This window comes from Ochotona curzoniae, unplaced genomic scaffold (assembly GCF_017591425.1).
Source record: "Ochotona curzoniae isolate NIBS_2020 unplaced genomic scaffold, NIBS_Ocur_1.0 contig_3819, whole genome shotgun sequence".
NCBI lineage: Eukaryota > Metazoa > Chordata > Mammalia > Lagomorpha > Ochotonidae > Ochotona > Ochotona curzoniae.
Window position 1 is genome coordinate 21,764,214 of NW_024466004.1, and position 24,570 is coordinate 21,788,783.

The following is a 24,570-nucleotide window of genomic DNA, read 5'->3' on the forward strand; positions in this document are numbered from 1 at the left end:
GTTTGACAAAGAACCGGCTGTTGCGCTCACTTGGGGAGTGAATCATCAGATGGAAGATCTTCCTCTCTGTCTCCCCTCCTCTCTATGTATCTGACTTTGTAATGAAAATAAAATAAATCTTAAAAAAAAAAAAAAAAAGAACCTTGAAGAAACCAGGCTTGGAGAATCATAGCTTTAAACTCATTATTTCCAAGTCTTTTTTTTTTTCTTTTAATTTTAGATGATGTCTACGTAGTTGATCAGGATTGGAGCGATCTAGGGTTAAGGAAAAGTGGGTGTGATTATTGTTTTCAAACTTTCTATTTCTTCTTCCCATTTCTAGGGGGAGGGGAAAGATAAAGGAAGAAGCTATACCCAGCTTCCCAACCATCCCAGTACCTGAGGATGGGGAAGGGCCACCTGACATCAACCTTGGAGTATGCGGTACATACTCCACGGGTTCTGACCAGGTAGATGTGGTGGTTCTAAAATGCTGTCGATCTCACTGACCTATGGATGAGGAACCCCTTCCTATGTTCATTGGCTTTAAGCCCTTAATAATCAATAGCCAGCAATGACACTTTCTTAATTTGCTTATTTTATTGCCCAAATTCACAGATCAGACTTTTGGGAGTTATCAGTCAGCTTCAAATGAGATTTGTGCTTTTAAGACACTGACTATGGCTGGCAGTGTGACATAGTAGAATGTTTCTGTCTGTGGCACGGACATCCCATATGGGTGCGGTCCTAGCTGTTCCACTTCTGATCCAGCTTCTTACTCATGTACCCAGAGGCCCTGCACTCACATGGGAGATCTAGAGGAGACTCCTGCCCTGGTTTCAGATGGGTCCAGTTCTGGCCAGTTGCCATTTAAGGAGTGAATCAGCATTTGGAAGATCTGTCTCTTTTCTCTAATTTTGACTCTCCAATACAATAAAAAAAATTTAAGATGTTTACCATGGGAGATTTTTCTCATTCTGATTAAAGGCAGAGCAATACATGTTATTATTTTAAATATGTCTATATTTCTCCTTTTTTAAAGTATTATGTAGATAGTCCTCTTAATTTGAATTCCTGAAGTTTTATGTAAGGAAGTGACAATGATCAGCTGATGAGTTATTGAGATGTAGAAAGAAATCAAATAGCTCAAATTTCAACTTCTTCCCTTTCAAACTTGAAATTGGTAGCCTGCTGCACCCACTGGCTGACATAATAGGAGGACATGTGGAGGGGAGGCAATTGGAGCCAGCTAGTCTGATTTTGCATTTCTTTGCTTTTGATGTAAATATGGGTAAATGTACTTCGCTTCTCCACTTTCTTCATGTATAAAATAAAGATGAAAGAGCAACTAACATTTTGTGAAGCATGGGAAAAGTACAAAGAAAAAACATAAAAGTTATTTTAAAAAGTTCATGGAAAACATGAAGTTAATTCCTTAAATCTGTGGAAGACCCTTGGATACCAGGGCTAGCCACAACTCTGAGGGACAGAATTCAGTCACGGAGCCCTGTACCTCTTTAACATCTGCCCAGTGAAGTCAGTTTGCAAGTCTCTAAGAGAACTAATTTATGCTTTCTTCTTTCTCCTGTAATATCTAAGATTTTCACTTTGCTCCGTATCCTCTGCTGTCCCCTGGGCTGACGGTGCCTGGATACTGAATCCACTCTTCACCTCTTTACAGGCATTGTTTCTGAAATCTGTCCTTCCTATCCGTGGCCGATTCCTTTCAACTTTGACTAGAACATTTCCAGGTTAAAATTAAAATATTTCCTTAATTCCAAATTCCCAATTAGCTACTATTAGTTTGTCTCTGCCCATAATTACAGGAAGATGTTTCTAAAGGAGATCTACAGCAATTCTTCTATTCACTATGCATTCTTGATTTCTTTCCCATCAGATTATGTTTCCTATGTTTTTTTGTTTGTTTTTATGAGAACACCAATAACCACCTTCATTCTAAATTCAATGTCAGTGCTGTATTTTCAGTTTATTCACCATCTCAGAACCAACTGACACAGCTAATGACTGAGCCTTCTTCACTTGGTTTATGTGACACCACACACTCCCAAGTGTGCTTCTTGCTTAATAATTGCTTCTCCTCATTCTCCTTTTCTTCCAGCATCATATTCAGGTGGGTAATTTCTCCCATCCAAGTACTGACCAGGCCAGACCCTGCTGAGCTTCCGAGATCAAACGAGATCGGGTGCGTTCAGGGTGATATGGCCGTAGACATCAGGTGGGTAGTTTCTAAATAAGAGTCTCTATCCTTGACTTCTAAAGGACTTGACATAGATGCAAGTACACCTCGTAACACAGATGAGGTATATGTTATTTTTCTCCTGCAATTATTTTTCTGGTAGTTTATTCTGTTCTGATGTGTCAAAGGAATATTTCTGTACTTATGTAACTGTTCTACTCTTATCTAAGTAATTGGGACTATTGCGTGAAATTGAGAAATTTAATTTTTATACTAGCATTAATGTAAATCATCGATTGATTCTCCCCCCCCCCCCAATTTTCTAGTTACTAGCCTCTAAAGAATTAAAAGGTTCCTGGATTTTTGCAATGCTATTAGAACACGAGTGCTTCTAGTGTGGGCAGATTTTGATGATGTATTATAAATTTAATAAGAATAATGCATTAGGAATCTGAACTTAAGAAATGTGCTTTCATCAATAAGTTGAGTAAATTTTTAGTCATAATTTCATAAGTTTTATCTTGAAAATGTTACTTTCCATTTAATAAAGTTCTTAAGTTCTTCAAGTTAAAAAGGGAAAAAAAAGGAATTTTTGAAAATGCTGTTTTCAGGACAGAGCATGCTGCCTTAATGTGTTTGTATTTTAAAAAGCTAATTGTTCTATTTTATAAACAAAACAAATTCCTGAAGTTGGTTTTCATTTGGCTTCTGTTTTCTATAAGGGTTACTGTATATAACCTCTACTGAGTGGACACTAGGGAGTGCTAAGCTAGAGAAGATAAATTTCTTCCTCTTCTTTTAGGTATTTTAATGAAGCTAACAGATGGTAGATAGAGTTTTTTTCCCCCTGGAAACTGCTGATTTAGGAAGACTCTAGAATTCCAGTTTTCCAAGCACTGTGTTCAACAACATATTGGATCTTCAAATACACATTTAACTTGGTCAGGAAAATTAAGCTACCCTCAGGAAGATGGATAAATCTACACAAAATACAAGACCATTGTTTGTCTCTCCCGATTTGAGTATAAGCATGTTCACTCTCTCGTCGTTTTTAAGTCCTTAATAAGATGGCTATAGATTTCGTCTAATATCTTGCTGAAATGTAATTGGGTGATAAAACCATGTTCATGATTGATCGTTGTTTGCATTTCTATTTCTGTCACTGAATGAGCTCCTTGTGGAATACACATCCACACTGTTCAGAATGGTCGTTTCAAAATAAAAAAAATGGTAAGCGACAAGTGTGATTTTTAGTTAAAGGGAATAGAAATAAATGGTATAGTTGGCCGTGGCTTATATAGGAAACACACATCTACTCCCTCTGAAGCAAAATACAGACACTCAACATATGAATAAAATTAAGATATCTACTTAAAAGGTTCTGTAATGTTCAATCTAGTCATAGACAAAAACATGAAACAAATACGATCATTTGGTTTCCAGCTCCTTCTCATATTAAATCTTTCTCACATTCTATTACATACTTAATTCCTAACATTTTCACTTATTCATCTAATTGTCTGAAAAAAATGTAAGACCAAAATTTTACATTAAAACAAGAGAAGTGGTGAGAATGTGGAGCATTGCCATTCCTTCCAGTAAAAGGAACAAGTGATCAGCCTGCAGCAGCACTTTCTAGATGCATAAACCTTACAAGTTAGTGCCATCTTCTGGCTTTGGGGAGTAACTGCATTAGATGTGATCCTGTACTGGTGGAATGTGAGTGCCATGAAATGCCAAACAGAAGGACATCCCGACAGATAGGTTTACATTCCAATATCTGTATTGCATTACAATGTGAGGCAGAAACTTTGAGGATAAAATTTTCACATCCCTGTATAGTTCACATTACAACTATTGTAGTTTATCATGATCAAATAAAACTCCCAGCTGTTACACAACGTATTCTGGATCAGATCTGGTTTGAAACATTTTGTCTTTCCTCAATCCTGAGTTTCTTAATGTCAGTGAAGTTTTGGTTCAGATACCAAGAAACATTGAGTTTGGAGTGGATAATCATCCAAATTCAGAGGAAATTTATTTTAATTTAGACTTTTAAAGACATAAGTGTGTAAGTGTATTTTTTTTTCCTCTCTGAAGAATTCAACGCTGGAATTATATTTTCCTTCTTTCCTAGCTTTGGATACCCTAGCCAAACTATTTCTCACAGAACCACAGGGAGATGTTTGCATAGCTAGATCACTATCTTATCAATGTAGAAAGTGAGGCTCAGACAGGATTTAAAGCTCAGGTTCTTTTGCACCGCATGGAGACTGAATAAGTAATAAACTCTCCCAACAAAGAAAAGCTGAGGACTGGGTGACTTCATTACAGAATTCTATCCAATTTCAAGAAGACCTAATTACAATTCTTAAACTATTCAAAAAACTGAAATCGAGGAAAGTTAAACAAAACTTCTATTAGGCCAGTATTACCTTAATTCCCAAACCAGAAAAAGATGCAACAGAGAAAGAGAACTATAGATCACTAGCCCTGTTGAACTGGATGCAAAAATCCTCAGCAAAATACTAGTGAATACTAGCTAAAGCAATGCAACGTAGTACCAGAAAGAGAATGCCTCAGGACAAATGCAAATATGTTGAACATGTGCAAATCAATGTATGTGTTATATCATATTAACAAACTGAAGAAGAAAAACTACATGGTTATTCTAATAGAGTCAGAGAAAACATTTAATAAAACACAAAAGCCTTTCACGATAAATTCTTAAGCAAATTGAGTATTGAAGAATCATTCCTCAGTGTAACCAGGGCAAGGTATGAAAACCCCTAACCAGCATTATATTGAATGAGGAAACATTGAAAGCATTTAATTAATAATCTGAACCAGAAAACAGTGCCCAGTCTCACTACTGCTATTCACTATAGTCCTGGACGTGTTCAAGCGATCTTTGTGTACAGACAACATGATTCTCTATATAGAGCAACCAAAAGGCTTTGCTAATAGATTATTGAAATTCATGAGAGAGTTTGGTCAAGATAAAAACCAAACAATAAAAATCGATGGCCTTTGTATTAACAAAGAATTCTGTGGCTGAGAAAGTACTTATAAGGTGAGCCCATTCACGATAGCCACAAAAAATTATGAATACCTTGGACTAAACTAAACTAACGGTGTGAGGAATCTCTACAGTGATTGTAGAAAAGATTTAAAAAGAAATAGAAGACACCAAAGAATGGAAAAAGTTCATATTTTATAGTTCAGTGGAATTAATACCATCAAAATGTGCAGACTAGCAAAGGCAATTTTTTTAGCGGGGATTTTAAAAAAGCATTTCTGTTGGTTGTAGTGTGCAGAGCCTCTGGCTTAGCAACAGCAATCTACAGATTCAATGAGATCCTCATCAAAATATCTATGACATTCTTATTTCTAGAAAAAAATATTAAATTTTATCCAGAAACACAAGATATCCCAAATAGCTAAACCAACCTTTTTTTGTTGTTGTTGTTTGTTTTTTGGTTTGTTTGTCTTAAAGCAAGATTTATTAGAAAATCTGAGAAGACAGACTCCCATTCTAGTGACAGGAGGGGGCTTCAAGAGAGAAAGAACCCGTACCTCCTGTCATAGTGGCAGGAGAAAGAAGAAAAAAACCCAAGCCTCTTGCCATAGTGGCAGGAGGAAAGAAGAAAAAAGTCCTAAACCAACCTTAAACAACAGAAACAAAGCTGAAGACATCACAAGACCGCACATCAGGAAGTGTGACAGGGAGATGTAATCAACACAGCTGGGTGCTGGCATGAAAACAGACATGCAGCTCAGTGAAACAATACAAAACCCAGAAATATACCCACACACCTACATCTAACTGGTTTTTAACAAACGACCTGAATCCAACCCAGGGAGAAAGGACAGTCTCTTCAACAAGTGATACTGGGAAACTTGGACTTACAGGTGCAGAAGCGTGAAACAAGACCCCTACCTTATATCTACACAAAGATCAACACAAATGGATCAAGGATCTAAATCTACAACTAGAAAACACAAACATGAAGAAGCTGCAGTAAACAGATATGGGCAAAGATTTCTTGGAAAAAGAACCTACAAGTGTCATAGGCAATTAAGGCAAACAAGCAAACGGTATTACACCAAACTGTCAAGTGAGGAGCAAGCAACAGAAAGGGAGAAAATATTTTCAAATTATATAACTGATAAAAAGATTAATATTCAGGTTCCATAAAGAGCCCCAGAAACTCAAAAACAACAAAGCAGACAGATAAAGAAATGGGCAGGGCTTAGCGTGATGGCTTAGTAGCCAAATCCTTGCTTTGCATGAGCCGGGATTCCAAATAGGTGCTGGTTTGTGTCCCGGATGCCACATTACCCGCTAAGCTCCCTGCTTGTGGCCTGGGAAAGCAGCAGAGGATGGTTCAAAGCCTTGAGACCCTGCACCTACGTGAGAGACCTGGAGGCTCCTTGCTCTTGACTTTGGATTGGTTCAGCTCAGGCTTGTGGCCACTTTGGAGCAAACCAGTGCACAGAAGATCATTTGTTTCTCTTTTAAGTCTGCCTTTTCCACCACAATGATAACAGCAACAGCAGCAGCAACAACAGCAAACTTAACAAAAAGAAGAGATGCTCAAAGGATATGAATTTTCAAAGGATAAAATGCAACGATCAACAGACACATTAAAAAATTCTCAGAATCACTATCCATGAAGTAGATAAAAAAAAAAAAAAACTGCAGTGGCGGCTTCCCCTTACAACTACAGGTGGAATTCCTTGTCTTCAGCCTCACCCAGGCCTGGTTTTTGCATCCATTTGGGAGTAAACCAGCAATGGAAAATTTTTTTTTTTGTTTCTTTGTCATTCTGCCTTTCAAATAAATAAATAAATGCCTTCAGAGTGAAAGATTTACTCTCGGTTTATCTCTAAAGTCACTCACACTGTAACTGTCTTGTCCTATACACTAATAATTTTACTGCTTTTTAAAATAAAATTCTTTGCTGACAGTCTAAATCCCCCCTCATACTTTTCCATTTTCAACCAATCAATCTATTAAAAGGCAGAAAGAATGAGCAAAAAAATAGTTTTCTCATTCAGTCCAAGCAGTCAGAGATAGACTGGGTTGAAACCAGGAACCAAGAGCTTCTTCCAAATTTCTCCCATGAGTGTCAGGGGCACACATTCTTGGGTCGTTCTTCTCTTGCTCTTGCTTGACCATTACCATGGAGTTGGACCGAAGTGACAGCTGCTATATGAACAGGTGTACATAAGGGATGCCAGCATTGCAGGGAGTAGGTTTACCCACTCCATTCTTCTTTATTTCCTAACATGGCATCTGTTTATCTTCTCCACAGCAGCAATCATATTAAAAAAAACCGACCCGCCCTTATGAGAGAGTCCCCCCACCCCAACATCCCCATATGGATCTATCTATCTACTCTACCACCCCTCCCCCGGACCCCTCCCCCCTTTCCCTCCACTTCCCTCTACCAACCCTCTCCCTTCTCGACCCTCTGCCTGCGTTCTCTCTCTTCGACAAGACCCACAAATTATCAGGATTACCCATCCCCCTAGGCCGAAGATTTACAGAGAAAGGAGAGACAGAGAGAGAGAGAGATCTTTCCATCTTTGGTGCTGGTTCATACCGAAGTGGCTGTAATGGCTGGAGCTGATTGAATCTGAAGCCTGGAGCCAGCAGCATCTTCTGGGTCTCTCAGGCAGGTGCAGGGTCCCTAGGCTTTGGGCCATCCTCTACTCCTTTCCCAGGTCTCAAACATGAAGCTTGGTGGGAAGTCAAGTATATGGGACATGAACCAGCATGCATATGGGATCCTGGTGCATGCAAGGTGAGGATTTAGCCACTAAGCTGTCATGCTAGACCACACATTATAAAAATTTGTATTCTTTCTACCTTTGTAGTTTGTTTTATTGAGATCCAAAGCTACTCATATTTAGCTTGCTATATTTTGCCCAGTACCTGGGTGAGGCTTAGCACATGAATTTCTTAAGTTGTATTTGTTAAATGATTAAATGATGGAATGGATTTTCTACAGCTAAATATTATACAACTAAACATTTGTTTCATATTTTTACTATTTTATAAAGCACTTATAACTGTCTGGATTGCTAGTGTTCAAGACATGCTGATACCTACTAGGCATTTTGTGGACTGTGGTGATGCAGACACGAAGGAAACTAAAGTTCAGGGGCAGGTGTGATAGCTCAAATGGCTAATCTGCTATCTGTAAGTGCTAGCATGCCATATGGGTGCAGGTTCGTATCCTGGCTGCTCCACTTCCCATCCAGCTCTCTGCTTATGGCCTGGGAAAGCAGTAGAGGATGACCATGCCTTACATCCTTGCACCCACATGGGAGACCCAGAACATACACCTGGCTTCAGGCTTTGGATTGGCTCAGCTTGGGCGACTGTGGCCATTTTGGGAGTAGACCAGCAGATGGAAGATCTTTCTCGTTCTCTTTCCTTCTTTCTGTAAATCTGCCTTTCCAATAAAAATGAATACAATTTTAAACAAAAGAAACTAAGCTGAAGTTACCTGTGATTCTTCTTCCTCGAGTATTTTTAGGGATAAGATTGAGAGGCCCCTTCTGATCGCTAGCTGACAAAGAGGTGTAAGAGATAAACGACTTGCTCAAATTCAGTTGCTTGTTACACATCTCAAAGTGTAGGGCTTTTCCATCACAGCACATTTCTAGTTTAACAGAGCTAACTTTCATATAACCACCTGTAAAGGGATGCAAGGACTGGATAATTAATCACACCTGTTCAAGGTTCCTTAAACTACACTGTTCCTTAATTAACAATAGGCAGGTGTTAAAGGAATAAGGCGTTGACTAAGCTGCCCCACCATGTCCTCTATTCTAGAGAGGAGAAAAATCAGACTTTGTTCTGTTGTTTTTTATATTTAAGAATGCCTCAAATAACACAATGTTACCGGCTAGCACATCTGGGATATAGTAATTTCTAAGTTTGTGTCTTTCAAAAGCTGCTTCTCTGGAGATAGGCTTTTGTCTAGGGGATCTTTTATCAGGTTATAATTAGCCTTTTCTTAATACAGCCATAAATTTGCAGCCCTTTGTGTATTGCACAGGTGTTCTTATTTTCTTCTGTTCCAACAGGGCAAGTATTGGATAACCAAAAGAGCTTTAAGCCATTGGCAGAGAGACAGCTTACATCCTTTAATTTTCAGTGTGGGAAATCAGGTAATTCCCAAGCTATTGTAATGTTGAAGAAAAAATGTCTGCTGAGGCTTTCCATTCTGCTTTGGCTACACTGATGCAAACCAAAATTAAGAAGCTCCAAACTAGGGTCCTAAAGATGTACTCTTTTTTGAAGTGTTTATTACAAGTCTGAAAAAAAGAGGCTTAATGGAGGTGAGAAATATGCAATACTGTCAAGAGATTTTACAGTCCATAAACTGAAAAAAAAAAAAAACCACACCTCCTCTGGATTATCTCTCTTAAACATTCTACTTTAAAAATTTACACAGGCAATCACATTTAAAATGCAGTGGATACAGCTATCTCAGGGAAAAAAAAAAAAAACCCCATCACGGTTAAGAAAGAAAGTTATGCTGACATGCACTTAGGGGACCCAGCACGGCAGCCACTGTGATATTCCTTCTGGGAAGCCCCTTGGTGCTTGCTGTCAGCAGGGTGTATGTTAAGCCATTCACCTGGAGAGTGACAAGGATACACTCCAACAAACAGAATGATTAGTCATTCACCCTTATGACAGCTTTTTCTCCTCCAGAGAGAAAAGGTCTAGGCCAGAAAGGGTCTCACAATTCCAAGTTGATTTAATACACAAGAACAAAAAAAAGTCGAGATTCAAAATCTCCTTGGCCACTTTTAGAATGGTAAAGGGAGTTACAAAATGTCATTTTTGAGGCTGAGTCATTAGGTGCAATATTTAGATCTGCCCTCTGGAAAAGACTGAATGTCCTATGCCAGGTGTTCAGTCAAGTATGCAAGTTAAAATAGACAGTAAAATGCTGACTTTCAAAGAGCCATGTTAACTTTATAAGCTACTGACACAAAAGTTTTTCTGTCCGGGGTTGACCGTCAGAAGAGGAAGGGAAGTGATATATGGCCAGAAAATCCTATATATAGGATACATGCACCGTCTCCTTAAAAAACAGGAATTAAAAATATTCCTGTGTTTGTCTATCATTTGGTCAACCTGAAAATTATTTAATTAAAAATACCTTAAGCATTGAACTTTTTAAAGTACTCTTGAAATCTGAATATTTCTTTAAAAAAGATTTCCTTCTGGGCCCGGCGCGCAGTGGCGCAAGTGGTTGAGTCCTCGCCTTGCACGCCCGGGATCCCATATGGGCGCCGGTTCTAGTCCCGGCAGCCCCGCTTCCCTTCCAGCTCCCTGTCTGTGGCCCAGGAAAGCAGTCGAGGAAGGCCCAAAGCTTTGGGACCTTGCACCCGCGTGGGAGACCCGGAAGAGGCTCCTGGCTTCGGCTCGGCATAGCATCGGCCGTTGCACTCACTTGGGGAGTGAATCATCGGACGGAAGATCTTCCTCTCTGTCTCTCCTCTCTGTATATCCGCCTTTCCAATAAAAAATAATAAAAATAAATCTTTAAAAAAAAAAAAAGATTTCCTTCTTTAAAAGTTAATAGTTAGAGAGAGGGAAAGAGAAACAGACACTAACTTGGTGTGGAGACTCACTGGCCAGATGGCCGCAATGGCCAGAGCTGGCCCATACTGAAGGCAGGAGCCAGGAGCTTTTCCAAGGTCATTTAGGAGGAGGTACCCAAGCATTGGGGCCATTCTCATTGCTTTGCCCAGGTCACCAATAGAGAGCTGCATCACAAGGGGGGCAGTGGGGACTCAATTCAGAGTGCCTGCAGGCTACCAGAAACGTAGGTGATGACTTAACCACAATACTGGGACCGAAAATCTGAATTTAAAAAATTCATTTCTTTTCAAATGGCAGAAATGAAGAGGAAATCTGATTTTTAGTATTATAATTTTTATAATATCCTCTCTTCTGGAAAATAAAGACTCAAATAGCCCTTGAGGAATCATTGTTGATATGTATGTTTTGAGGTTTGAGTCATAATTCAGATATTTTGTTTTCATAACTTCCTTTTAAAATGATGTTCACATTGAAGATTTAGAATATTGTCATTACAGGAAAATTGGGATCATAACTTGATAATACAAGCTTGTTTCTCCTTAAGTGTGCATTTATCCTTTATTTCTTAGTGAGGCAAAAAGGTTCAGTATCTGCAGACATCATATATTTTGCATCACTGGATAGTTTGAATACAACCTGGGCACAAGTGAAGTTGGAATTAGAAATAAACTAATTTTTGGAAATTTTCTCTTTTCCCATTCCTTTCTTCTTTTCTCACTTTTTATTGTCCTGTTCTGTCACTGTTTCCTTTTTTATCTATCTTGCTTTTTTCTTCTTGTTTTTCCCAAATTTGATTTTCATCTCAGAAACTCAAAATGCTAAGCAATCTCAATGGTCAAATCATGAATAATAAATGTAAATTATGTATTTATCTGAGTTGTTAGTTAAATCATTTTGACCAATACATTCTATAACAACAGGTATTTCCTGAAAATAGTCCCCTGCTAAACTAACACTTTGTTTTTTTCTAAAAAAAAAATTGTTTGTGTGGGTTGACAAGTACTCTTTATTTTGGAATTTTCTTACTGTAATGATACCTCTAAAAGTGTAAATCTTAAAGTTTTGTTGAGCCTATTAAAATATGTGAAGTATAATTATATGGGTATTCGCATCTGGCCACAGCAATGAGTAGAAAATTATATTAAATGATCATGTAGGCCATTACCAAATGTTGAGCACTTTTTTGTCCATTCACTGATTATTTCATTTTGTTATTTTTCAAATTCAATATATATATATATATTAATTATCTCCTAATAATAGGCACCATAGTAGACTCAGAGCAACAGTTGAGATGAATATTCTAATGTATGTTCAGATTATTTTCAATTCTACAAAATCTTGGCAGGCACCAGGTGTCAGGCACCACCTGTTGCTCTGCAGGTTCAATGATAAGCAAGGTGTAAGTGGGCCTTACCTTTGTGCCATGTACAATTTGAGGATAGGACTGGCGTGATACAAGGCCAACATTTAAAAGGTATGTATAAATAGTGGGAACACCATTCTGACAGAAGGTAATTAATGTGGGGAACATTGGGTTAACGGGAGACCTCTCATGCCAAATTTATACATAATTTTAAGCAGTCTTATTTTATCATAATGAAAATAGGATGCCATTTCTAAAAATCAAAGAAGGGCCCAGCGCAGTGGCCTAGTGGTAGCCTAGTGGCTAAAGTTCTCACCTGGAATGCTCAGGGATTCCATATGGGTGCCAGTTCCAATCCTGGCAGTTCCACTTCCCTTCTAGCTCCCTGCTTGTGGCCTGGGAAAGCAGTTGAGGATGGCCCAAAGTTTTGGGACACTGCACCCATGTGGGAGACATGGAGGAAGTTCCTGGCTCCTTGCTTCGGATCGGCACAGCACCGGCTGTTGTGTTCACTTGGGGGGGTGAATCATTGGATGGAAGATCTTCCTCTCTGTCTCTCCTCCTCTCTATATATTTGACTTTGCAATAAAAATAAATATTAAAAAAAATAAAAAATAAAAATAAAAGGAATAGAGTAACAAAATATTACGAAGGTTCAATACGAGTTTGTCAGGGATATGAGTAAAGAAAAACTTGAGTAGCTGCTAATACTGACTGGCAATTTATATCACAAATGGACAGCTCCATCCACCATTATTTCACTTCTAACAATCAATCAATTCAATTGCTTTAACATAAAATATCAACTTTATGGTTTTTGATGTGGCATAAATTTACTCAGCCTCTAATCCATTTCATTTCATAAATATTTCATTTTATGCATAATAAATGTGTTTAAAATCTCCATTGCTTAGTAACTGGCAGGTGCATCACATTATTATAGCTCTTAAACTGACCAAGCATAACCTGTTTGGTGTGCAATAATATGACAGTATTCAATTGAGACCAAAAAAAAAAAAAAAACCCTAAAACCCAAAACCTCTTTGTGAAAGTTCCTGGACTGACAAATCTGCAAGGTTGTATTCTCCGATGATCTTCAGGACAAACTGCAAAAGTTTCCCCAGATAGTCTACAAAATTCATTTGTTTTTCTGCTTGTTTGTATTCTATCAATTCTAAGGACATTTTTAATATGCAGGAAATGCTGTTTTGGAAGAGAGAGTTGTGTGAGGTTGATAAATAAGGGCCAAATGCTGAAATGAACAATCAAAAGTGGCCTATGGTATTTTGTGTTCTATCGATGCAGACAAAGTGTAAGAATTTGATGATTAAAGAGATGCATTCTTTGCTTAAATGTGGACATAAGATGTATAACTGCCTAGGAATTGAGATGTGAAATTTGACTTTTGTTTTACATTTAGTGTGATTATTAGAAATGCCTGATGTAGTGGTTTTAATATGAAGTATAAATTCAAAGAAAGACTTAAATTTGCTATTTAACGATTTTTATTTTTATTTTTTTTTTTACTGCTTCCCACATTGTCTCTGTAGTGAAATAATATTCCGGGGTTGGTATTGTGGTGCGCAGGTTTAACTGCTGCTTGCAACACCGGTATCCTAGATGGTTTATCCAGTAATTTTACTTCAGATTCCAACTCCCTGCCGATGTGCCTAGGAAAGCAGCAGATGATAATCCAAGGCCTTTGGCCCCTGTTCCCAGATTAAATTAAAAATTCCTGCATTGTACTGGCTAAACTCTAGTCATTGCAGCCATTTCGGGGAGTGCACCCGTGAGCGATCTCTCTCTCTATGTAGATATACCTCCATCTCTGTTTCTCTTAAACTTAAAAAAATAAGTATTGTAATAAGAATTTTATTAAGACGTAAAAATATTTCCTAAGCTTATAATTTATTTTTTAAGATTTAAAAAAAAATGATTAGAAAATGAGATTTGGAGAGAAGAGAGCTAGATCATCCATCTGCTCTTTGATTCCCCAGCTGGCACAGATCAGAGCTAAACCAATTTGAAGTCAGGAACCTGGAGTCTCTTCTGGTTCTCCCGTATGGGTGTGTAGGGTCCTAAGGACTTGGGTCATTCTCTGCTTGCTTTCTTAGGTGAAAAGCAGGGAGCCAGATCAGAAGTGGGGCACCTGGGACACGAACTAGTGCCCATATGTGATTCAAGCACTGGAAGGTGGAGGATTAGCCTATTGAGCCATGGCAGTGGCCTCTACACTTGTACTTTATTGTATCTACCAGGTTGAAATAAATAAGATACAACTAGAAATTCCTTTTTCTGTCTTTAAGAAGGAGCCCAAGGGTTCATGGGTAAAAAGCAAAAATTTAAGAAAACATATCAGAATAAAAATAAAATTTTAAGAAAACATATCAAAGTATATATAGTTCAGGTAAATATTAAAACTATCAGTTTGATCAGGTTTAGTTGCATAAAGCAGATAACAGATAAAAAAAATTACTATGTTTAAGGAAAGTAAATTACTTCTCTTATTAACAAGAAGTTTATGGGTATACAATCCCAGATTAGTTTGGTGGTTTTATAGTAACTTTCAATTTAAGAGGATTTCAGCTTTTTGATTTGACATCCTAGCATATATTTCCACTCCCAAGGTCACACATGCCATGATTCAGGAGAATTCTTGGAATTCAGTCATCTCGTCCATATTTTAAGCTTCAGAAAGATGCAAGGTTGAGTATTCATGTTTCTCTAAGGGCATTTTCTAGATGTCAATACAATATTCGAACCCTTCTTTTTACATATGATAGACCTGTGTTCATATTCTACTTAATGGGAGGCTGGAAAATTTTAACTTGGTACATTCCTACCTTCACTGAAATCAAGTGTTGGAACAGGCACTGCAGTACAGTGAGGTAAGCTGCTGCTAGCAACACCTCCATCCCGTATGAGAAGCCTGCTTCAGGTCCAGCTGCCCTGCTTCAGGTCCAGCTACCTGCTAATGTGCCTGAGAAGGCAGCAGGTGGTGGCCCCTGCAACCTCCATGGGAGACCCGGATGGATTTCTGGGCTCTTGCTTTCAGTCTGGACCAGTCTGCTCAGTGTGGAAGATCCCTCTCTTAGTGTCTCTCTCTCTCAGTTAGACACTCTCCCTGCAGAATATTTTTTCCCACTTGTTTTTAACATAAAAAGAACAGATTTAATGTAGCTCACAAATACAATTATAGGATTATACTTTCCTTTTCCTGCCTTCTCTCATTCTCAGTCATCTGTCCAAAATTTGTGAGATAATATATTTTAATTCATCTTATAATCTAAGATTCAATGCTTTATTAAAGATTTCTACAAGTAAATTTAAAAAAGGAAAAAAACTGACAGTGTATATTGAACAGACAATTTGAAGACTCTGACTTCCCAAATCAAAAGCCCCTACTTTCTTATGTTATGTATGTGTGTACATATTGTGCATATGTTTTCTATATTTATGGCTATATATGACACTATACATAGCTATGTATAACCAAAATCCACATTGACCATTAGGAGAAAACGCAATGCTTTCAGAAAGAGATTATAAGCATTAAGTTCATACACATGGACACTTTAAAATCTAATGAAAGATTTTGATCAGAAAACGTTTTCTAGATACACACACAGGCTCATTTGCATATAAACACATGGTGCTGGTGGTAACACCAAGACGGTAAGCTGCTGTGCTGGGTCTTCTGCTTTCTAGAGAAAGAGAAGCACGAATGCTATGCACTGATGGATTGGGTAGCAAAAGTCCATCGAGGTTATTTCCCAAGAGCATTTGAGTGTATGTTAAAATATATATTTATTCAAAGTGATTTTTTACATGTGTGCCAATCTAACTTTTTCTCTTTGTATATACTAAAATAGGAGGTGAGGCGTGTATGTAAAACTCAGGAGATGTTCACTTTGCCATTGAGCAAAAGGAAAGGATAATTTTCCTCAGTCCTTGAGGAAGAAAAAATGCTACTCAAAAGCTGCCTTCAACTGAGCGAGAGAAAAATCACCATCCTAGCCTTGTGATGTGTGGCTACAGTTGTCCCTGTCTCTTCTGGGATGTGGTTTGAACTTTTGGCATTTCTTTTTAACCAGGAGCTGGGAAATATAGATGTAAATGTGGTTGCAAATGAGGGATTCAGAGATGTACCGAATAATAGGGCAATCAAGTAGCTGTTGTGGTGCAGAGAAAGCTGGAGCATATGAGAGGGGATGCCATCAAAAGAATTATAAGCTGACATGACAAAAAATTACATGTACTTGAAATGTGCTGTTACAAAATGTTAGTCTGACGTTAAGCTGCTTTACAGCAGTATCTTGTCCTTAAATAGCCTGGTGATTATCCAAGTCCCTGGGGTGCTGCTTTCCTCCCTGATTTTGTAATGCCTTGGGTTGTCCTCGATCATTGCAAATAGTTGTTGCTAATGCAGGAAAAATTTTTTTTCTTTTTCTTTCCTTTTTTCTTTTCTTTCTTTTAATTTTTTAAAAAAATATTATTTATTTTTCTTGAAAAATCAAGTTTACAAAGAGAAGAATAGACAGAGAGAAAATTCTCCATCTCCTGGTTCACTCCCCAAGTTACCATAGTGGTTGGAGCTGAGCCAATCTGAAGCCAGGAGTCAGGAGCTTCCTCCTGGGCTCCTACATGGGTGCAAGGTCACAAAGCCTTAGGCCATCCTCTACTGCTTTCCTAGGCCACAAGCAGGGTGCTGGAAGGGAAGTGGAGCAGCTGGGATATAAAACAATGGCTATGTGGGATCCTGGTGCATGCAAGGTGAACACTTTAGCCACTAAGCCATCACATTGGTCCTGAAAAATTGTTTCTTACAGAAAATTTATTTTATTTATTTGAAAGGCAGAGATGGGGGAAAGGGGAGAGAGAGAGAGAAAGAGAGAGAAAGAGAGAGAGAGAGACAGACAGAGGAAGGAAGGAAGGAATCAAAGAAAGAAGGAAGGAGGGAGGGAGACTTCTAACCTTATTCCTATTTATTCCCCAAAAGGCTATAATGGGAAACGCTGGGCCAACTCAATGCTTCTAACCTGGAACTCCAACTAGATCTCTCACTTGGGTACCAGGGCCTAGCTGCTTGGGCCTTATTCCATTTGATATCCCACATGCATTAGCAGGAAGCTGAATTGGAAGTAGAGCAGTCAAGACAGGAATCAGCAATCACACGGAATGTGAGCATCACAGGCAACAGTTTAGCATGATGTGCTACAACACTGATTCTGGCAAATTCTTAAGATAAAATTAACTGAGTTTCACTTAGATTCTAGAGAATGTTCTTTTTAGTTGGGATGGACATCTTGTAGAAATTCCATGTAAGGGTAAGAATATTAATCTGACCACCTTGACAAAATAATATCATTTTATAGATGCTAAAAATGTGTTAAACATTACATATATTATCTTATTTAATCCTCATGAGGACTTGAAGGCAAGTTCTAGTACGAGTCTCACTGAAGGTGAAATACAGTGAGATCAAGGAACTTGTCCACGATCATTTGGCTGACTACACAGAAGTTGAAGAGCAATTTTAACCCAGTCAGATTTACTCTAGAATCTGAGCTCTCAATATGTTTTCCTACTTTTCTCAAGGGTAGTATTTTGTTGAGAGATCTAAATTGGCAGGCTAAGGTGTATTAATTTAGAAATATTTATAGGAGGAACTTAACAGGATGAGAGATGTAATAAAGTACTCCCCCTTTGTCTTTAGAATGACACAGTTAAGATAACAAAAAGATGTTTTATTCTTGTACAGAATTGGCAATAGAAAATATGAATGAGGTGTGGAAAGGGAAGGTCTTTATAAAGGAATTATACTGCAGATTTTCTATTTGTAACATTTATTTGTCTTCTATCTGGTTGTCACTGCTATCAACCCCAATGATGGATTCCTTACTGGAATTATCAACAAGGTTGGAAATATTCCATTTATATTTTCTATTATCTCTAAAGAGTGTATTGGGTGGTAGAAATGGATATTATTTGAAAGGATGGTGGTATGTGATTGACAAAACTACTGATGCAATGAAACTAGCTGATTTTTCATATACTGGTATTAATCAAAAGCAAAGTACCATGTATTACGTTAAGTCTGTTCTAAAATGTGTACATTGGACAAAAAATAGGCCTAGGGGTTTGTTCTTTGATTTTATCTATAAATACATGCATATTCAGCATTCTATAATTATTCTCCTAGATTTTAGATCTGTAATAATGAATGGACCAAGAGCTGACTTGGGGAGGGACCACATCACACTCATGGTGATGCCTGCTTGATGCAAAGATGGCTCCTGCAGCGAGTAACCCTTGAGTCAGGATGGAATGTTGATACATTAAGCGCCCCTTCCTTCATCATCAGTTTCTGTTTTTCCTAGGCTCTCAACTAAGATACCTGCACTTTGCAGCATTGCAGAGCAATTTAGACATATGGGGAAATTAATGTCCTATGGGACCATTGTCAATCAAAATGAATCATCAGTCACTAGTTAAATGCTTCTCTCCTAGGCTTCTTGAGCAGAAAACCTGAAATTCCTTTTTATGTAGTTTCTGTGAAGATCCCAGCAAAGGCAAGCAGAACTGCCCATGGAATGTTTCACTCCAAAAGTGCCTTTGTACTTTCTCCCCATCTCTACTGCATTCTCTCTAGGGTTATGCACCTGTTTCCTGAGTGTTGCTGTACTTTGAGTTAAACAACTTGATTGCAATCTTTTTTATTCATGTGCTACTTTCGTGGGGGAATCCACGGCATAAAAGGAACAATATTTATGGGATGAAAGCTGATTGCTAATGTTTGTGGGAGTGAGGGAGTCATGGATTGCATTGTTATATAATGTGGCTTTCTTTCATCAGTTACCTAAGTATGGGTAATCTAGGCGTGTATCCACAATGTATCTATCTGTCATTATCTACAATTCTCTTTCTCCTTAGACAGTCTAAAGTTATATAATTTTAACCACTTCTTCTATTCCAATACTTGTCAAATTGCATCTTCAGTTGTGATATATCCTCGAAGCAACAACATCAGCTGTCAGACATCTGTTTGTCCACATATTACATTCATTTGGAGATCAAACAGGGTTTTTTGTTTTCTCCTCTTCATCTGTCCAAACTAAAACTCTTGCTTACCCCTTGATAATCCTTATGAAATACCCTATAATGTCTCTATTCTTCCTCATGGCATCACCATCTGCCCAACAGTTCAAGTAAATAAAATAAAGGAATCTAAACTCTGTTTCTGGTTCTACCCTGTTAACATTCGTCTCACCAATTCTGTCAACTATATTCACAGAACAAATTCCAAGCTTACATATTTATTTCTATCTCCACTGCCATCACCCTTCGTTAGGACTACCGTGATAGACTGTTTCAAACAGAAACACTTGTATCTGGAGCATCCCAGTGGCTTCCTAAGGCATCTAGAAATAGGCAATAAAACTGGAGCCCTGGACCAGCATTGTGCTGCAGTGGGTTATTTGCTATGCTTGCTATGTCAGCAACCATATAGGCATGCCATTCAAGTCCTGGCTGTTTGGCTTCCAGTGCAGCTTTCTGCTAATGCAAGTGGGAAAGCAGCAGATAATGGCCCAAGAACTTGGGCCCCTGCTGCCTACCGGGGAGACCAGGATAGCGTTCTGGGATCTGGTGTTAGCCTGCTTCAATCCTGGCTTTTGTGGCCACTTGAGGAATGAATCAGAAGATGGAAGATGTCTTTTTCACTTTCTGTGTTTCCCTTTGCCTATCACTTTGAGTTTAAAGTAAACAAAATGCTTTTTACTAAGCCCTCACACTGCTGACATGTGATACAGACCCTGCACATATCAGATATTATTTTCTTCCTTACTCATTTATTCCTACAGATGGAAAGTTCATATGTCCCTAATTAATATGTTGAAGCCTAACCCTCAGTGCGATACCATCTGGAGATCAGACCTCTGGAAATTGAAAGTTGAGTTCTTATAAACGCAATTACGTCCTAACACAGGATCAGCAAGTCCTTTGCAGTGTGTGACAACGCAATGGGAAGGCTATGACTCATGAACCAGGAAGCCAGCCCTCATCTGAACGAAATCTGCTGGCACCTTGATCTTGGTTTCCCAGTTTCCAGATCTGTGAAAAGTGTTTCTATTGTTTAGAAGCACTCCAGTCCAAGACTTTCTCTTACAGCAACCTGAATGAACTAAGACACGTACCAGCCACAGTAACACCTTTTATTCTTCCAAAAAAAAAAAAAAAGAAAAAGGTTCTATCTTTCCTCTGAAGCATCTGTTTTCTGAAACTTCGATAGCTATTCTTTGCAAGCTGTGCTCCCAATTTTTTTAGGTGTTAATATGAATACCTCTTCCTCCAAGGCTTATCCTTGTCTTTATGATTTATATAAAGCAATGCTCTCGGAATGAGATTACTTCTGTCAGTCACTTGTCCATTTCCTTCATAATTCTCAAATTTTGTTTCAACTCTTGAGCTGCTTTTCATTTTCTAAAACAGTAGATGAGTTCCACATGGCATTGAGCCTCAGTTTTCCTGAAAATCTTTACATTCCTGATATCTTTATCTAGTTCTGGTACTTTTGTGGTAATAGCTACTTATTATAAGAAATTACACTAGATGGGTACATACCAAAATTTCTTCTTAAACTCAGCTTAAGAGCCTGATTTTGTCTTTTTTCCCCGTCTCAATACTCTATAAATTCTCTTTGTCTTTGGACTCTAATGAGATTCAAGACATGAAGGCATTCTTATAAATTTTCATTTCATATCTTACGCTCTAACCAGTGGTATTTTCAATAGCTTTTATTTAAATAGAATGACTTTGCCCGAGAAACATGTGATTTTCAGAGGAAAAGAGGACTTCAACCAGCCCCAGGCTATTTTGTTTTTTTCTGATAACAACGGCTAACTTCTACACAGAGAGAAGTTGCTAGAACTAGTACTTCTGAACTCTCTTCTGACGTCCTTCTAGCTGCATGCATGTTCACGGTCGCAGTTCCCTTTGAAGTTATGTTCCTCATACCCTTCAGGACTGTTTAGTCACCAATTCTTCATTCTGGTGTCAGTTTCCTAGCTGTCAATTCAGGGTACAATGCCTATTTTTTCAGTGAGCCATCACAGGCTGAGTTTGTTAGCTTCACTGTGTGTGCCTGGAGAGCACCAGACCCTATGCTTATTTGGGTAGCCATATCTTTGGTGCTAGAAGAGTAAGCCTTATCTTTATGGCAAAAATAGTCATGATACATGAAACAAGTGTAGTCCTGTATTGATTAAAAATGAATGCCAGTTGCTTTCTATTTCTGATAATACTTACAGACATTTATTACTGTACAACAAAGCTAACATTAAATTCTTAGCATGTTTATTTCTTACATGATCTTATATACAGTATCCTGTAACTTTGTCATTTAAAAATTGTCATCTTGGATTTTTCCCAAGGAGAAGTGCATAACTGTTATTTGGGACTTAGTTTCTTGGTTTATAATATTTAATTATGGGCTTTGTTATCTTTAATAGGAAATAATTGGGCTGTGATACATAGATTTGTTAATATTACAGTCTCATTTGCTAACATGACATAAAAGAACTTGATTCCATGCATTGTCCTCGATTTCCCTTGCTATTTTCTTATTTGGGATTTTGTCATGGAATGTTTTCTAGTCTTACTTCAGGAAGAACTTGTCACCTTCCTTGTAATGACTCGTAGAGGCTGAGGAATATTTCCTCAGTGATCAGTCTCTTTAGTCATGTCTCAATTGATTTGAAAATAACCAAGAAAATGATTCAGTGTATTTGATCATGCAGGTGCTGTTGGTTAACACTGAGTAACTTCTGGACTCTTCACTTCTCTGTTTTCCATGTTCAATAATCTAAGATTCAGGGTGGGCATTTGGCATAGAGGCTAATATTCACTTGGGACATCTGTGATTCTAATTGGAACACCTGGGTTTAAGTTCTGTTTCTGCTTCTGATTCCAGCTTCCTGCTAGTGTAGACCCCAGAAGGTGGCAGGTCAGTTCAAGTGTTATATCCTTGCCAACCACACGGAGACTTGGTTTGAATTCCAGGTTGCTCGCTTTGCTCTGCCCCAACTGCAGTCGTTGTGGACATTTGTAGCGTGAATCAGTGGAAGATATTTCTATTTGTATTTTTCCTTTTGGTTTTCAAAGCAAAGTGAAAATAAGTAAATGAAATGTAAAATATAATCAACTCTTACCATCAGTACAAAGAGGTCCAGATTTCCCATATGGGCAGAGGCAGACAAAATCTGTTCCAGACTTTGGAACACAGGTGGCACCGTTTCCACATGCGTTGTTCTCACAACTTGAAAACTGGCACAGCTTGCCAGAATATAGCCTTGGACACTCACAAAACCAGCTTTCACCATCACTGAGAAAGGAAATGGAATTAAAAAGCAATCAGAAAAAGAATACTTTTCACACTCACCCATGCACACACATATATGCATGCACACATACACAGATAAAATTATAATCACACTTCATCTTTCTTATTCCATTCTGTGTTTCAGCTTTTGAGTATTTTAAGCTGTGTACTTTACATTGGAAGCAGATTAATGGCTTCACAGATTGTCGAAAGCTATGATTTCTATTTTAAACTATCTATTTTTATTTTTGATTTATCCTTTTTTTTTTATTATTCTCTAGGTACCCTTGCAGGGTTTCATTAAATATGTGTGGTTCTGCATCAATAAAGTGCTTCATGTATATTAGGAAAACCATCTGAGGCTCAAAGCTCAGACGAGAATTTTCAGCTGGTGATAAGCTCCGCACACAGAGGGCAAAGTCCTTCAGGAGGTACACTTGTGGTAATTCTGCAAAAAGGCACAGTGGGGAGCTGTAATGACTGCATAACTCTCCAACTTAAAATATGGTTTGGTGGCCCCAGGTCTCAAGTGCTGTTGAAAGCAGAGCCGAGGAAAAATATTCCTCTCGCCTGCCAGGGAAGCAGTCTCGGGAGGCAAAAGCAACTTGGAATTTGTTATTTCTGGCTCCTCTTGTTTCCTTTTCTTCCTATATTTTCTGTTTTTAAAGTGGCAATAGCCTCTGTTTTCCTTCAGAGGTCCCACCCCTCTATATTTTTAATCCTCTGTGGTGTGGGAGGGGACAAACCTGGTCCTTGGTGCCAGTCACATGATTAATATAGGTTGATTGACAAGACCTCAACAGAATTCCTAGCAGAGGGCTTTCTCTCTGCTGCCACTGCTAAGCTGACAGATGCTGTTGGCCCAAGGACAGGCATGGAAGTGACAATGAACGACACAGATTGCTGATGTCACTATTTAGGTACCAGGTCCAGTCACTCTGCTGCTGTGTGAGCTAATATATTCTATTCCTTTTTAATAACTTTAAAGTTAGGGTTAGTGAGGGTTCTGCCATTAGTAGTAAATTAATCCCAATGAATTTTTCTTTTTTTTTTTCTGTAACACACATAACTTATCATATATGGAATGTGCGATTGCATTGATTTTTCCTGTTTACACCTTATCTTCTCAATATGATTGCTAGCTCTTGAGGGTAGATATCAGGACAGACCTCCAAATTTGGAAGCTAGCATACTTCATCTTTCTACTTCTGCCCGTCAGCCTAGTTGCAAAGGTTGTCTAGTCTATGGAATTCCCCTTGCCTCATACACATCTCTGTGTGTTCTTTTCCTTTCCCATATCTTTTCATCTCTTTACTCCAAAATAAATTTGCTGCCAGAAAAGGAGAATTCTTCCAGCCTGATTATACCTGAATTTAAAATATGAAAGGGGTAGCTTTTTTCCCCCAAAAGTCCATTTTTGTACATAATGTTCTATGTTAGGGAGATGAAGCACTATGGAGAAAGATTATATATCAAAGAGAAGGTCACACTGGCTTTGGTGAGATGAAAAGTTCAGGACCCTCAGAGTTTGCCAACACATAAGTCAGTCCTGTAGGTGACCAATAATGTACTCATTTTATAGCCTCTATGGAAATTTTATAGTAATTTATACAAAGTAGCCATATACAGAATCCAACAGGCTTTCAAAGTTGGAGGGGGGAGTACAGATCCATGGCACTAAGTTGAAGATAAAGTATCTTAGGCAAACTCTTCTCTTTCCAAGTTATAAAACAAAATTTTGAGAACTGCTGAGCCAGCCAACACTGTTCCTCATTGCCACAAAGTTATGGTAAAAACATGGCCAGACCACTTGGTGTATATGGAGATATATACTTACATGGGCTAAAGTGTTAGAAATTTAACATTGTTTGGGATCTATTTTAAAACTAATGTAACTTTGCTTCCAACCACCTAACTTGGAATTAAGCTTAGTGTTAAGAATCTATATTCGGGGGTGGAGTTTGAGAGTGTAACTCTTTGGAAAGTTGAATTCCAGAATGATCAAATTAGTCTTA

At 38.2% G+C, this 24,570-nt stretch overlaps 1 protein-coding gene across 1 annotated transcript in view; it reads right to left on the reverse strand.

Moving 5' to 3' along the window:
* EYS (eyes shut homolog) overlaps window positions 1-24,570 on the reverse strand; it is a 1,254,974-nt gene that overhangs the window by 76,355 nt on the left and 1,154,049 nt on the right. Inside the window, 1 exon segment of the mRNA XM_040983150.1 lies at window positions 22,386-22,558. Coding sequence (XP_040839084.1) covers window positions 22,386-22,558 — 173 coding nt within the window.